Source organism: Leptopilina boulardi, unplaced genomic scaffold, assembly GCF_019393585.1.
Source record: "Leptopilina boulardi isolate dan_hultmark-lab unplaced genomic scaffold, ZJU_Lbou_2.1 LbouV2_226, whole genome shotgun sequence".
Lineage (NCBI taxonomy): Eukaryota > Metazoa > Arthropoda > Insecta > Hymenoptera > Figitidae > Leptopilina > Leptopilina boulardi.
In genome coordinates this window covers 335,668-349,373 of record NW_026137781.1, presented here as the reverse complement: position 1 = coordinate 349,373, position 13,706 = coordinate 335,668, and the positions used below count along the sequence as shown (strand labels likewise).

General features: G+C 29.7%; 1 protein-coding gene across 1 annotated transcript; it reads right to left on the bottom strand.

The window, feature by feature from the left end:
* Window positions 1–4,272: 4,272 nt before the first annotated feature.
* Window positions 4,273–13,706, bottom strand: LOC127279934 (uncharacterized). The gene is made up of 5 exons (XM_051302593.1): window positions 13,504–13,706; window positions 8,544–8,677; window positions 7,710–8,159; window positions 6,741–7,490; window positions 4,273–6,548 (listed from the first exon to the last, which is right to left on the bottom strand). Exons 1-5 carry the CDS (start codon window positions 13,704–13,706, stop codon window positions 4,273–4,275), a joined length of 3,813 nt encoding a protein of 1,270 aa, XP_051158550.1.

Sequence of the window (13,706 nt, the reverse complement as noted above, 5' to 3'; positions counted from 1 at the left end):
TAATTCTTGTACTTTTCTCCTAAAAACTCTGGCTACAATCCCACCATTTTGGATTCATTTTGGAAGTCATGGTAATAAATAAATCTGGTCTTCCAAATTCTTGAACTAATCGCATAGCATCCATGAAAGATTGTTGATAGGAACGTGGCCCTCCAGTAAATGTTGAAGGCAAAATAACAATTTTTCCTGGTCGAACATTCTCTTCTTTAACTTTATTATTAACATAATCCATTAATCCACAATACATTTCTGCTCAAAGTTTTTTCTGTTCTAAACGAATGTATTTTAAACGCTCACCTTCTACTTTTGACCAGATGTCAACTATATATTGTTGAGTTAATTTTTCTAATGCTAAACATGGATTAAAAGTGCCTCTATATGAAAGTCGATACATATAAAACTGTAAAGGAGTAACATTACGGTTACCTTTAATATGTTTGATGTTAACAGTCCATCCAGGATCACCTGAAGGAAACATTAAAGGATACGTCATAGGATCAACATTTGCACTAAGACTGGAAATTGGAATACTTTCAGAATTCTTTGGATATATACATATATCTCGTTCCATGGGTGGTTCACCATCTTCGCTTACAAATATAACTGCTACTTCATCAGATGACGGAAGATTAAATTTCTTTTAATTCAATGATCTATCGCGTTTAATCCACATTTCAATTTTTCTAGGAGGCTTATTTAATAATTTTGCTCTTGCTTCCTCTTCAATTTCTACTTCTCGCATCATTTTAAATGCTTTAGCATATGGATTAATCTCTCGAAGTAATAGGTCTAATTCCACCAATAATACTCTTAGAATTTTTTCATTACATTTGTTTTTCAATCGTTCTTGAACAGCTTCATTTGAATCAATGACATACAATTGACCATATTTACGTCTATCATCATCTTTCGGATGTAAAGAATATGTACAATGATATACTTGACCGTGAATTCGAAAAACATACGGACCAGATCCTTTTGGAATTTCCAATTTAGCACCCATACTCGCAAAAGCTAACGAACTATTATAAAAACGAATATTTTTTTTAAAATTATTACCTTCCGAGTTAGAATTGCTCAATAAACTTTTTAAATATAATGGATAAGGATTTAGTTCATTTAATTTTACTTTCCCTTTATGGCAACATGTACTAAATTTTTTGTCTTGCGGCCTTTCGCACAAAAAATTTAATGAACTACAAAACTCACACTTAACATTCATCAAACCTAAATAATTTTGTAAAACACTATTTTCATCAAAATCTTCAAAAGAAGTCATTGCAACTTTTCATATTTTTAACGTCTTCCTATTTTGCTTACTATATTTACATGATACATTTTTTCTTCGTCGCTCTTTCTTATCAACATCCATTTCCAGAGATAATTGTTTTCTTTTACTTATTAAATTTTTATTTTGACGATCTCTTTTCTCAATTTCTGTTTCTAAAGATAGTTTTATTTTTTTGCATAACAAATTCTTTTCTTCACGATCTCGTTTCTCAATTTCTGTTTCTAAAGATAGTTTTATTTTTTTGCATAACAAATTCTTTTCTCGACGCTCTTTCTTTACAATATCCGTATCTTCACGTTTTCGCTTTCTTTGTTTATCTTCTTCTTGTCGTTTTCTTTTTTGTTCTACTGTTTCTTCAAACCTTATCTTTCTTTTTCTCTCTATATCTTTTATTGCACGATTACTCTTTTTCTCATTTTCCTCATACAAGGGAAATTCGATCATTGTATTCTCAGTAGATAATACTTTGTTTTCATCATTAAGAATATGCAGAATCTTAGATTTTGTAACTAATAAATTTTCAGATCGATCATCAAAAAGACGTCCCCAATTAGGTTCGAGAATTATAGATCTTACAACAGACGATTCTTCTGACGGAAAATGATACAAATAATTATATTTAAATATTAAATACAAATATTGTCTCATTTCAGAATGAATATAATCAATATTATTTGGCAACATATTAAAGTATACAGAAGTGGCAAATGCTATTGCAAATAATCCACAATCAGTACCATTCGGTTGTTGCTGGACAGCCACAAAAACAACTGGTGGTTCGAAAGGATACAATTTACACAAATAATCTTTTTGATGATGATTCAAACATCCATTATTTACACTATCATAAATATAAAGACTTGTACCATCATAATATGTACAAATCCAATGACCAGATTCGTGCCATCCACTGAATAAAATTTGAATATGCTGTTGTTTTTTTTCAATAGGAAGAATTAATTCTAGTGTATTTAAAAGCAACGTACTTTGCATATTAAAAGTATAATTTGAAACTCTTCTCAATAACTTTTCAAATTCGTGCATATGATTATCATTGAGCATTTCGCCCTCACTGAGAATAATAGCATAATCTTTATCACTTAAATTAACGTTATTCCTTTCCCTGTTTGACATAGTTACAATATTTTATACTGTATTTGTATTTGTACTTTCTAAATCTAGTAGTATTATTAGTGTATTTTTCTATGATCTAGTATTACTTTAAAAAACTTTATTTCATTTTTAATTTACTCTTTCATTATCATTCTTAAAATTTTCATTCAATTTTCATTTCCATTTTTCATAAATATTTTGATTTTAAGATCATAAAAATTATAATTTTAATATGTATGTATTCATTCCATTTTTGTACATCTCATTTCCTTTTTTTTCTATATTCATTTCATTTCAATCATCAAATATTTCATTTCATGTCTTATTTCATTTGTCCAATATCATATAAATATTTCTTTTCATGTCTTATTTCATTTGTCCAATATCTTTTTTTCCATACATTATTTCATTTTTACCCATCAAAATTTATTTTCCACGTCATTCTATTTTTGCCCCTCAGTTTTATTTTTCCCATTTGCTATTCCATTTTATCCCGTCTAATTTCAATTTTTCTAATTATCCAATTAATTTTCAACTTTTTAAAGTTGTACTTCGCATTAAAAACATCTTTTCTTTTTATTGTAAATTTTCACTTAACTACTGTATTTAATTTTTCACAAATTTTTTAATCACCAACAATTTTTAATAATTAGAACAGACTATTTTTCACTAACATTTTTATAATCACGGAAACACTTCTCAAATAAAAAAAAATTATTATTTTATATTTTATATTTTTATGTACAATTATATGATTATTAATTTTTCGAACTAACAATTTTTTTTAACAATTTGCATACATAAATTTTTTTAACAACACATTTTTTTTCAAACACTTGGTCACAAAATTGTTTAAACACACAAATTTTTTTAATTTCATTCACAATTATCACTTAGTCACAAATCTCTTTAAGAACAATAACTTTTTTATCAACTATAACACATTTTCAATTTATAAAAATCAATAAATTTTTCCTTAACGACTTTTTACACTAAAACTTTTTTTAACAATACATGGTTCTTTAATCACTCGGTCACAATATGTTTTAAACACAATAAATTTTTAATTTTAATCACAATTTTCACTTCGTCAAAAAAAATTTTAAGCACTTTTTTACACACTTTCATAGTTTTCTAATTAATATATTTAATATATTTTCATTAATTGATATTTATTTAATCACTATCATTACTTTTTATTAATTTTCCTTCGTTTTTCACAATCCTCTTCATCTGAGAGGACGAACGCAACTAAAGTAATAAAGTTTCAAAAATTAATAAATTTTTCCACAATTCAGGTACCTGGCTATAAACCCATTCTTGAAAAGGTCTTTAAATAATAGATAGATAACAACTCATTTGTTTTGATTTTGAAGTAACCTTTGAGGCAATTAACTTCTCTCTCTAACCATAATGCTTGAATACAAACTTTCCTTTTCTTAAGAAGAGACAAATCAGTTAAAGGACAACATAATATTATTCCCTCTCCTTACTCAAAACAATCAAATGCAATCTTTCCTCTTCTAATGGATAGAGCGAGCTCCTTTTTTCTCTCCCCCTCTCTCTACCCAAAGCTAAAACTTCTCTTTCTCTCTCAAGAAGAAAATTAATAAACCAATCAGTGAAAGGGCATTATTATTATATTATATTAATATATCTATATATATGAAATTTTTCTCTCCCCACTCAAGATAATCAACTGCAATCTTTCCTTTTCTAATGAATAAAGCGAGCTCATTTTCTCTCTCTCTCTCTCTACACCCAAAGGTAAAAGTTCTCTTTCTCTCTTAAGGAGAAAACAGCATGGGGCTGCGGACAGAATGAATGAATGAATGAAATCGAAGATTATTATTTAAAGAATTATAACATTACAATATTTCATGATATACAATATTCTTCACATATAACTTTTCAGGAAATTCTATATTTTTATATATAGCAGAATCAATAGCATGAATTTTTAGATGTTCCTTGGATTTAACTCTAGAACAACCAACATAAATTTGACCATGACCAAATGTTGAAATTGGTAAATAAATTCCTACTCTATCAAAAGATTGTCCTTGAGATTTATTAATAGTCATGGCATAAGCAAGTCTAACAGGAAATTGTCTTCTTACCATTTTGAAAGGATATGTGTCTTGAGAAGGAGATAAATCAATACGTGGAATAAAAACTATTTCACCTTTAGATTTTCCAGAAATTATTTCTGCAGAAATTACGTTTCTCAATAATGATTTTACAACTAATCGAGTCCCATTACATAATCCTTGAACTAAATTCATATTTCTCAAAAGCATAATTATACATCCTACCTTTAAAGATAATTTATGAGGAGGTAAACCATCTGGTGTCAAACTATTTAAAAATTCTATTGGAATAATATTATTTACATCTTTTGGGTCGTCATCGACATGTGAATCAACACTATAATAAACTACTTCTTGTCCTTCTAATTTTAACAAAATACGTTCATTTAGATCTAACACTTCAGAATTAGTCAATGAAAGTATGCATGATGAGTAAACAGATACATCATTTTGATTTATTGACAATCCATATATTTCATCTATTAAATTTCCGCCAGAAATCAAATCCTGTGGAATTTCTAAAACACCGTTCTCTTTTTCAAACATAGAATGAGTTTTACCGTCACCAACATTTAATAACCAATTTGAAAACTCTTCCTCTTTATTATCCAATCTAACATTAACATGTAAGGACCTAGTTTCAAAAAGATCCCACAATCTACTATTTTTCACACATACCTCAACAATGTGAGTGCGACTGCCATGCGAAATAATTGGCAAAGTTTGTCTAAAATCTCCTGAAAGCAAAATAACTTTACCGCCGAATGGTTTATTACATTGTGTTATATCTCGCAACATAGTCTCCATAGCTTGTAAAGCAAATTTAGGTGCCATCGTAATTTCATCCCAAATTATAATTTTGGCATTTTTTAAAAGTTCAGCGTGTTTTGACATTCTACTTATATTACATGTTGAATCTTCATTGATTGGAATAGGAAATTTAAAAACTGAATGTGAGGTTCGTCCACCTCTTAAAAGATTAGCTGCTATACCAGTCCAAGCAACTGCTAAAACTACTAATTCTTGACTTTCAAGAGTAGCAATAATTGTATTTTCTAAATAACTTTTACCACAACCACCAGGTGCAGAAACAAAAAAGTACCTATTTTTGCAATCATCATTATGTATTGCTGCCATGACATCATCAAAAATTTTGCGCTGATCATTGTTCAAACTTTTAATAAGTACTTCACTTTCTTCTTTGAGCAATTTTAATGATAGTTCATTAGCTTTCTTGTCGACAGAAATATAATCGTCGATAATTTTTTGATCAATATTTGGTAAACCAAATTTATTTAGAGAAAATCCATGAAAATTAAGCACTTCATTAATTAATATTAACGCTTTTTGAGTTGCTACTTCTACAGGTACATTATTATCAAAAACCATGTGTTCTTTGTACTTATTCCATAAATCAATTGCATTCACAGGCAATCCAAACACACATATATATGCAAATAGACGACAAAGTTCTTTAGGAAATTTCATGCTTACAGCTTCAGCCAAACAATTATCCCATTCACTATCATCTACTATCAAATTTCGTGCACGCACTGCTTCTACAAAAGTATTGTATGTAATACCTTCATATGTTCTTACATCTTCAAATGATTTAGCACCACGTACATAAAGTAGTAAGACTCTCAAAAAATATCTTTCAACATCTTTCGGACTTACAAAATACATGCGGCAAATTATAGGTTTGGTAATTCGTTCCCTTATTTTCCAAGTTTTTGATGATTCAACGAAAACATACTTATGTGGTATTTCTGTGTACAAATACTTGCGTGCTTCAGGATTTTCTCGATTTAATTTGAACCATGCTGTTAATGTCGTATTTTTAAATTTATTAACTGCTTCTTCTTCTAATCCTTCTTTAAAACATATTAATTGCTGATTTGGTAAATGTACAGCTAATCTATAAGTTGTATGTGATTGTTCATGCATATTGAATTCGAATAATCTGTGCATAGCTTCTGGTGGACATACATAACGTGTGTTTAAATAATTAACAATTTCATCATATTTCATTTCCTCATTATCATCCTTATAACCTATTATTGCACAGTCATGACCTTTATACATATATTTGAATAAATATTTAATGCCATCTGTACTACCACATGGTATAACACAAATATGACCTTCAAATTTTTTACTCAAATACAGATTATATGGTACGATCATCGAATTGTCAGCGGTACATTTAATTGACCCATCTTTGTTATAAAAAATGATTTTTTTACCATCATTTCTTCGCCTGAGTTCCGGATAATTCTTAGAACCATAAGTTGTTTCAGAACAAAACGGCTTTGGATAGTTTTTTGTACAAACTTTCTTCTCAGGGTCCATGCAAGGTGAATTCATATTTTCTTTTCTACAAGGCCCATGAACTTGAAATTGCTTTACAATCTTAAAAAGTTCTGGATTCTTTGTTTCATCTGGAATTTCAGCACATATCATTTTATGTAAAGTTTCTGCATCGCGAATTGGATTACGTAAAAATATAATTAAATGCACATGTGGCAATCCACGCTTTTGAAATTCTATGACATAAACAAAAGCAAGAATTGGTCCAAAAATTTCTTTTTCTTTTATATCTTTCATTATCTCTTTCACTTTTTGTTGAAAAACTCTAGTCACAATATCCGGACGATCAGATGCAATTTCAATATCCAACAAATTTTCTGTAATCTCACGCCACTTTGGATTACATGTCATGGTAATAAATAAATTTGGTTTTCCAAATTCTTGAACTAATCGCATAGCATCCATAAAACATTGTTGATAACAACGTGGCCCTCCAATAAATGTCGAAGGTAAAACAATCATTTTTCCAAGTCGAACATTTTCATTTTTTGCTTTATTACGAACATAATCCATTAATCCACAATACAATTCCGCTCGAAGTTTTTTTTGTTGTAAACGAATGTATTTTAAACGTTCACCTTCTACTTTCGACCAGACATCAACTACATATTGTTGAGTTAATTTTCCTAATTGTAAACATGGATTAAAAGTTCTTCTACATGCAAGACGATACATATAAAATTGTAAAGGAGTAACATTTCGAGTACCTTGAGTATGCTTAAGGTTAACAGTCCATCCAGGATCACCATGAGGAAAAATTAAAGGATATGTCATGGGATCAACATTTTCGCTAAGACTAGATATTGGAATACTCTTTAAACCTTTTGGGTGTATACATATATCACGTTCCATAGGAGGTTCACCATCTTCGCTAACAAATACAAGTGCTACTTCACTACAAGATGGAACATTAAATTTGCTTTGATTCAATGATCTATCTCGTTTAATCCACATTTGAATATTCCTTATAGGCTCATTTTTAGATTTTGCTAGTGCTTCTTCTTCTAATTCTACCTCTCTCATCATTTTAAAAGCTTTAGCATAAGGATTAATTTCCCTTAATAATTTGTCTATTTCTTCCATTAATGATGATAAACATTTCTTATTAGATTTATTCTTTAATCGTTCAAGTACTGCTTCATTAGTGTCAATAATGTACAACTGACCATATTTTCGATTGTCATCACCATCGGGATGAAGGGCATATGTATTATGATACACTTGTCCATGTACACGATAAATATAAGGCCCATTTCCTTTAGGAATTTCTAATTTTGCTCCTATGCTGGCGAATGCTAAGGAATTATTATAAGAACGAATATTTTCTTTATAATTTTTACCTTCAAAGCTTGAATCAAATAACAAAGTTTTTAAATAAAGCGGATAAGGATTTAATACTTTCAACTTTACTTTTCCTTTGTGACAGCAACTATTAAATAATCTATCTGACGGCCTTTCACACAAAAAATGTAACGCACTACAAAACTTACATTCTACATTCATCAAACCTAAATAATTCTGTGAAACTTTACTTTCATCGAAATCTTCAAAGGACATAATTGCTACTCCTACAGTGTCTAACTTTTTTTCATTTTTCTTATCGTTTTTACATGCCAAATTCTTTTTTTGACGCACTTTCTTTTCATCCTCAGTTTCTGTATCTAATTTCTTCCTCTTACGTAACAAATCTTTTTCTTTGTGCACTTTCTTTTCATCCTCAGTTTCTTTAGATAATTTCTTCCTCTTATATGCCACATTTCTTTCTTTGCGTATTTTCTTTTCATCCTCAGTTTCTGTAGCTAATTTCTTCCTCCTACATGCCGCATTTTTTTCTTTGCGTATTTTCTTTTCATCTTCATTTTCTGTAGATAATTTTTTTCTCTTATATGCCAAATTTCTTTCTTTTCGTATTTTCTTTTCATCCTCAATTTCTATTGAAAGTTTCTTCTTTTTGCATGTCAAATCTCTTTTTTGGAGTTCTATTTTTGGAATTTCTGTTTCATTACGATTATCTTTTGTCAGTCTATTATGCTCTTCTATAATTATTTTCTGCACATCATATTTTCTTGCACAAAGTATTTTCTTATCATTTTCTTCACTTAGGAAATGCTTCATTTCTAAATATTTACGTGGTGAAACTTTATTTACATTATTATTAGTTGCACCAATTCTTTTCTTTTCACTTGCGTCATTCAAAGAACGTTTAATTTCTAATTGTTGTGTTGATATAACTCTATTTGCATTATTATTTATAAAACTGTTATAAAAATATGAAGGGTTTAATCCAGCAGTTTGAAGTTCTTCAGCTCGATTTATTAAAAGACAATTCCAATCATCCTCTACAATTGAATTTCTAATAATTGACGATCTCACTGAGGGGAAAGGATTCAACCGATTATTTTCAAAAATTAATTTCAAATGTTTTCTCATTCTATCATTATCAGTTTCATAAATTACACTGTTTGGCATTATGTTGAAAAATACAGATGTTGCAAATGCTATTGCATATACTCCACACTCAACACTTCCAACCGGTTGTTGATCAACAGCTACAAAAACTACTGTTGGTTTAAAAGGGAACAATCTAATTAAATATTCTATTTGATGAATATTCAAACACCCTGCATTAAGGCTATCAAAAATATAAAGTCTTACTCCATCGTAATAAACACAAATCCAATGACCAGAATTGTTATTACCGCTAAAAACTATTTGAATATGTTTATCTCCTTCTCTAATTGGAACAATTAAATCAAGCAATTGTAAATACAAAGTACTTTGCATAATGAAAAAAGAATTTGAATCATTTTTTAATAATTCTTGAAATTTATACATATGCATATCATTTAACATTTCATTTACATTTTCAATAATCTTAAAATCTTCATTACTTAAAGTAAAATACTCTTTTATGTTTGACATGGTATCCTCCTTCAACTTTTAAACTACCGATAAAGTCACTTTTCAAAACAAATCTTTTATTTTAGTTTCTGGCTTTAAAAAATGTACTTACATGTGTTTCACCTATAAAATATTTCATTAACTATTATTCAGCTAACAAATGCAACAATGATAGGCTTATATGAATGTGAATTAGCGTTGTTAAATCTTTATCCACATTACATCATTTTCTATAATGATTATTATTTTACTTATTTTCCTCTGCTCTTTTTATTAATATTCAAATCAATATTCTACTCACAAACTATTATTTCACCCATAAAACCACTTCAACCCTTAAAACAATATTCAACCCTCTTTCTTTCTATTTCAATATTTTTCCAAAAGCCAGCATCCACTATTATCAAACAGTCAATATTTTTTTCCAATATCGAAATATATTCAATACTAATGTTATCTTATATCATATTTTATTATCCTCAAAATCCAAATATCTTTAATGCCAAAATTATCCAATACCAAAAAATTTTTCCAAAAACCAACTTCCACTATGGTCAAATAATCAATATTTTTTTTCCAATATCAAAATATTTTTCTTTAATACCACAATATTTTCAATACCAATGTTATCCAATATCTTTCTTTATCCTCAAAATCGTAATATCTTTAATGCCAAAATTATACAATACCAAAAAATTTTTCCAAAATCCAGCTTCCACTATTATCAAACAATCAATATTTTTGTTCCATTATCAAAATAGATTCATTAATAATGTTATCCAATATCTTTCTTTATCCTCAAATTCGTAATATCTTTAATGCCAATGTTATCCAATACCAAAAAAAAATGGATTAAAGTATTTTTTATATGAAATTTTCGATAATGATTATTATTTAACTTATTTTCCTCTGCTCTTTTTATTAATATTCAAATCAATATTCAACTCACAAACTATTATTTAACCATTAAAACAATATTCAACCCTCTTTCTTTCTATTTAAATACTTTTCCAAAAGCCAGCATCCACTATTATCAATCAGTCAACATTTTTTTACAATATCGAAATATATTCAATACTAATGTTATCTTATATCATATTTTATTATCCTCAAAATCCAAATATCTTTAATGCCAAAATTATCCAATACCAAAAAATTTTACCAAAAACCAACTTCCATTATGGTCAAATAAGCAATACTTTTTTTTCCAATATCAAAATATCTTTCATACCAATGTCATCCAATATCTTTCTTTATCCTCAAATTCGTAATATCTTTAATGCCAATGTTATCCAATACCAAAATAAATTAATGGATTGAAGTATTTTCTATATGAAACATTTAAGACAACCAAAAGAAACAAATATCAAACAGTCAATATTTTTTTAAATAATAATAATGTAATATAATTTAAGAAGATTAAACACATGCACTAAGTTATAATATAATATCTATATAATAATCAAGTTCAGTTACCTGAGACTATTAGAAGCATTTTTTTAGCGACACTACTGCAATGTTGTTGCAACGGTAGACGGTTGCTCTATGTTTATCTTACATCAGCAGTAGCCGTTTCACTCCATTGAGGAGAAGTGTTATACCCCCACTCTACCAATCTGGGCCTATATTAAGTTCTCGCGAGTGGCAGATATTACGGTAGGCCTGAGTGGCGTCCTCGGGGATAGGTGTTGGTAAGTTAAGTATGAATACACCACTTCCACTCACGGGGATTAAACGGTTATCATCTATATCGCATATACAATAATAAAAAAAATTCCCTCAACCCAAGACTGTTAGGACGAATCGAGCGATCACGGATTGGGTCCTGAAAAGGGAAGTGGTATATCCTCACTCTATCGGCCTGTCCCGGGCTCATACCTCGAGTAAGTCAATTACAGCGTGGGCCTGTATGACGTTCTCGGGCTTAATGACAACATTATTTTATGACGCTTAATGAGTTTTTCAAAAAAAAACACAACCCCATATTCCTATGTTTTTGGGGTCGCTGAAACCGAATATGACCATGAACAATTTTTTTGACGACCCATTTTCCCGCAACCACCCCTTGCACCTACTCACGGGGGTTGGAGTTTCAAATTAAAAAAAAATTGAGTATGGTGTCTATTCCAATGTTTTTTGGGTCGCTTCATCCCAAAAACACCATTGAAAACAAATCCTTTCTTTCCTTAACCCCGTACAACCCTCTGGGAGGGGGTTAAAATTTTAAATTTCACAAAAAGTCAAGTTCGGTGTCTAATCCTACGTTTCTTGGGGCGCTGAAATCAAAAAACACCACCAAAAACAAATTCTTTACCCCCTTAACCAGCTAGAACCCCTGGGAGGGGGTTGGAATATCATTTTTCACGGTGCTAAGTGTAGAAAAATAAATTTCCTTAAGACATTGTAGGTGCGTATTTGTGTAATCATAGGTAACTTTCTAGAAAACTTTATTGTTGGTGATGTTTTTTGGTTTCAGCGACCCAAAAAACATAAGATTAGACACCGTACTCGACTTTTCGTGAAAAATGAAATTCCAACCCCCTCCAGGGGTTGTAGGGGGTTAAAAGGGTAAAGAATGTGTTTTTGTTGGTGTTTTTTGATTTCAGCGACCAAAAAAACATAGGAATAGATACTGTACTCGACTTTTTGTAAAAATTGAAATTCCAACCCCTTCTCAGGGGGTTGTAGGGGGTTAAGGGAGGAAATGACTTGTTTTTGGTGGCGTTTTTCGGTTTCAGCGCCCCAAAAAACATAGGATTAAACACCGTACTCGAATTTTCGTGAACAATGAAATTCCAACTCCCTCCCAGGGGTTGTAGGGCGTTAAGGATTTGTTTTTAGTGGTGTTTTTGGGATGAAGCGACCCAAAAAACATTGGAATAGACACCATACTCAATTTTTTTTAATTTGAAACTCCAACCCCCGTGAGTAGGTGCAAGGGGGTGGTTGCGGGAAAATGGGTCGTCAAAAAAAATTTTCATGGTCATATACGGTTTCAGCGACCCCTTTCATTACAGTATTTAAAAGGTCATCGACCATCTTATGAACCCTCAACCAAAAGCTGTTTTGACAACAAAAATTTCAGGTAGAAACCTTCGAGAACCCTAATTATCAAAGTAAAGATATAATATGTATATATAATCTAATAATAATGAGAAAATTCAAGTACTAAGAAAATGTGAATGACTGACGGAATGAATACAAAGATTATTATACTATAATTATAAAATTTTAATCATTTTCTATTTCAGCTTTCTTAAAGGATTATAAAACAGACAAGTTCTAAATGAACATTTGAAAAGTCATCAGAAACTCATAATTGACATTGAATTTCCCAATTAATATATCTCAACTACAATGAAAAACACCATGACTACGGCGAGTATCACGGCGGTCACTCATCTGAAGTACTAACCATACTCAAATGTGGTTAATCTCCATAATGGCAAGCCAAGGCGATTCACCACCAGAGCTATATCAACTGTTTAAAAAAATATCATATTCTTTATTCTAGAATGTTTTTAAAATTTGTTGACTCAATAAATTTTTGCAGAAAATTTTTCAGGCAAAAATTTATCAATTTGTTAACCTAAAAATAAGTTTTTTTTTAAGTATCTTTTCATTTGTCCACATTTCAAACATTTACTGCATATTTGCGACTGCGGTAAGTTTTCGAATAACTTTTGCGATAAATAAAACACATTTATCGAACACTCGACAAAAATGCTATCTTCATACGAGGTGATTTTCTTCTTATCTAAATTATTAATTAATTCCTTCAAAATTATTCCTCTTCTTAGATAAGCCTCTTTAACACCATTCTGTTTTATGAATAAAACTAAATTCATGGCTGTATTTATTGCTTGAAGCTGAGAAATTAAATTTTCAACTTTTAAATTATCAATAGTAGCAACAATTAAAATCTCCAGCAACGAATCCAT

Coding starts and splice junctions, on each gene's coding strand:
- LOC127279934 (XM_051302593.1), bottom strand. CDS start 13,706: ATGGATTCGTTGCTGGAGATTTTAATTGTTGCTACTATTGATAATTTA. Junction 8,678..13,503: donor GATAAGAAGAAAATCACCTC/GTATGAAGATAG, acceptor TGCGGCATGTAG/GAGGAAGAAATTAGCTACAG. Junction 7,491..7,709: donor TGGTGAACCTCCTATGGAAC/GTGATATATGTA, acceptor GTTTACAATTAG/GAAAATTAACTCAACAATAT.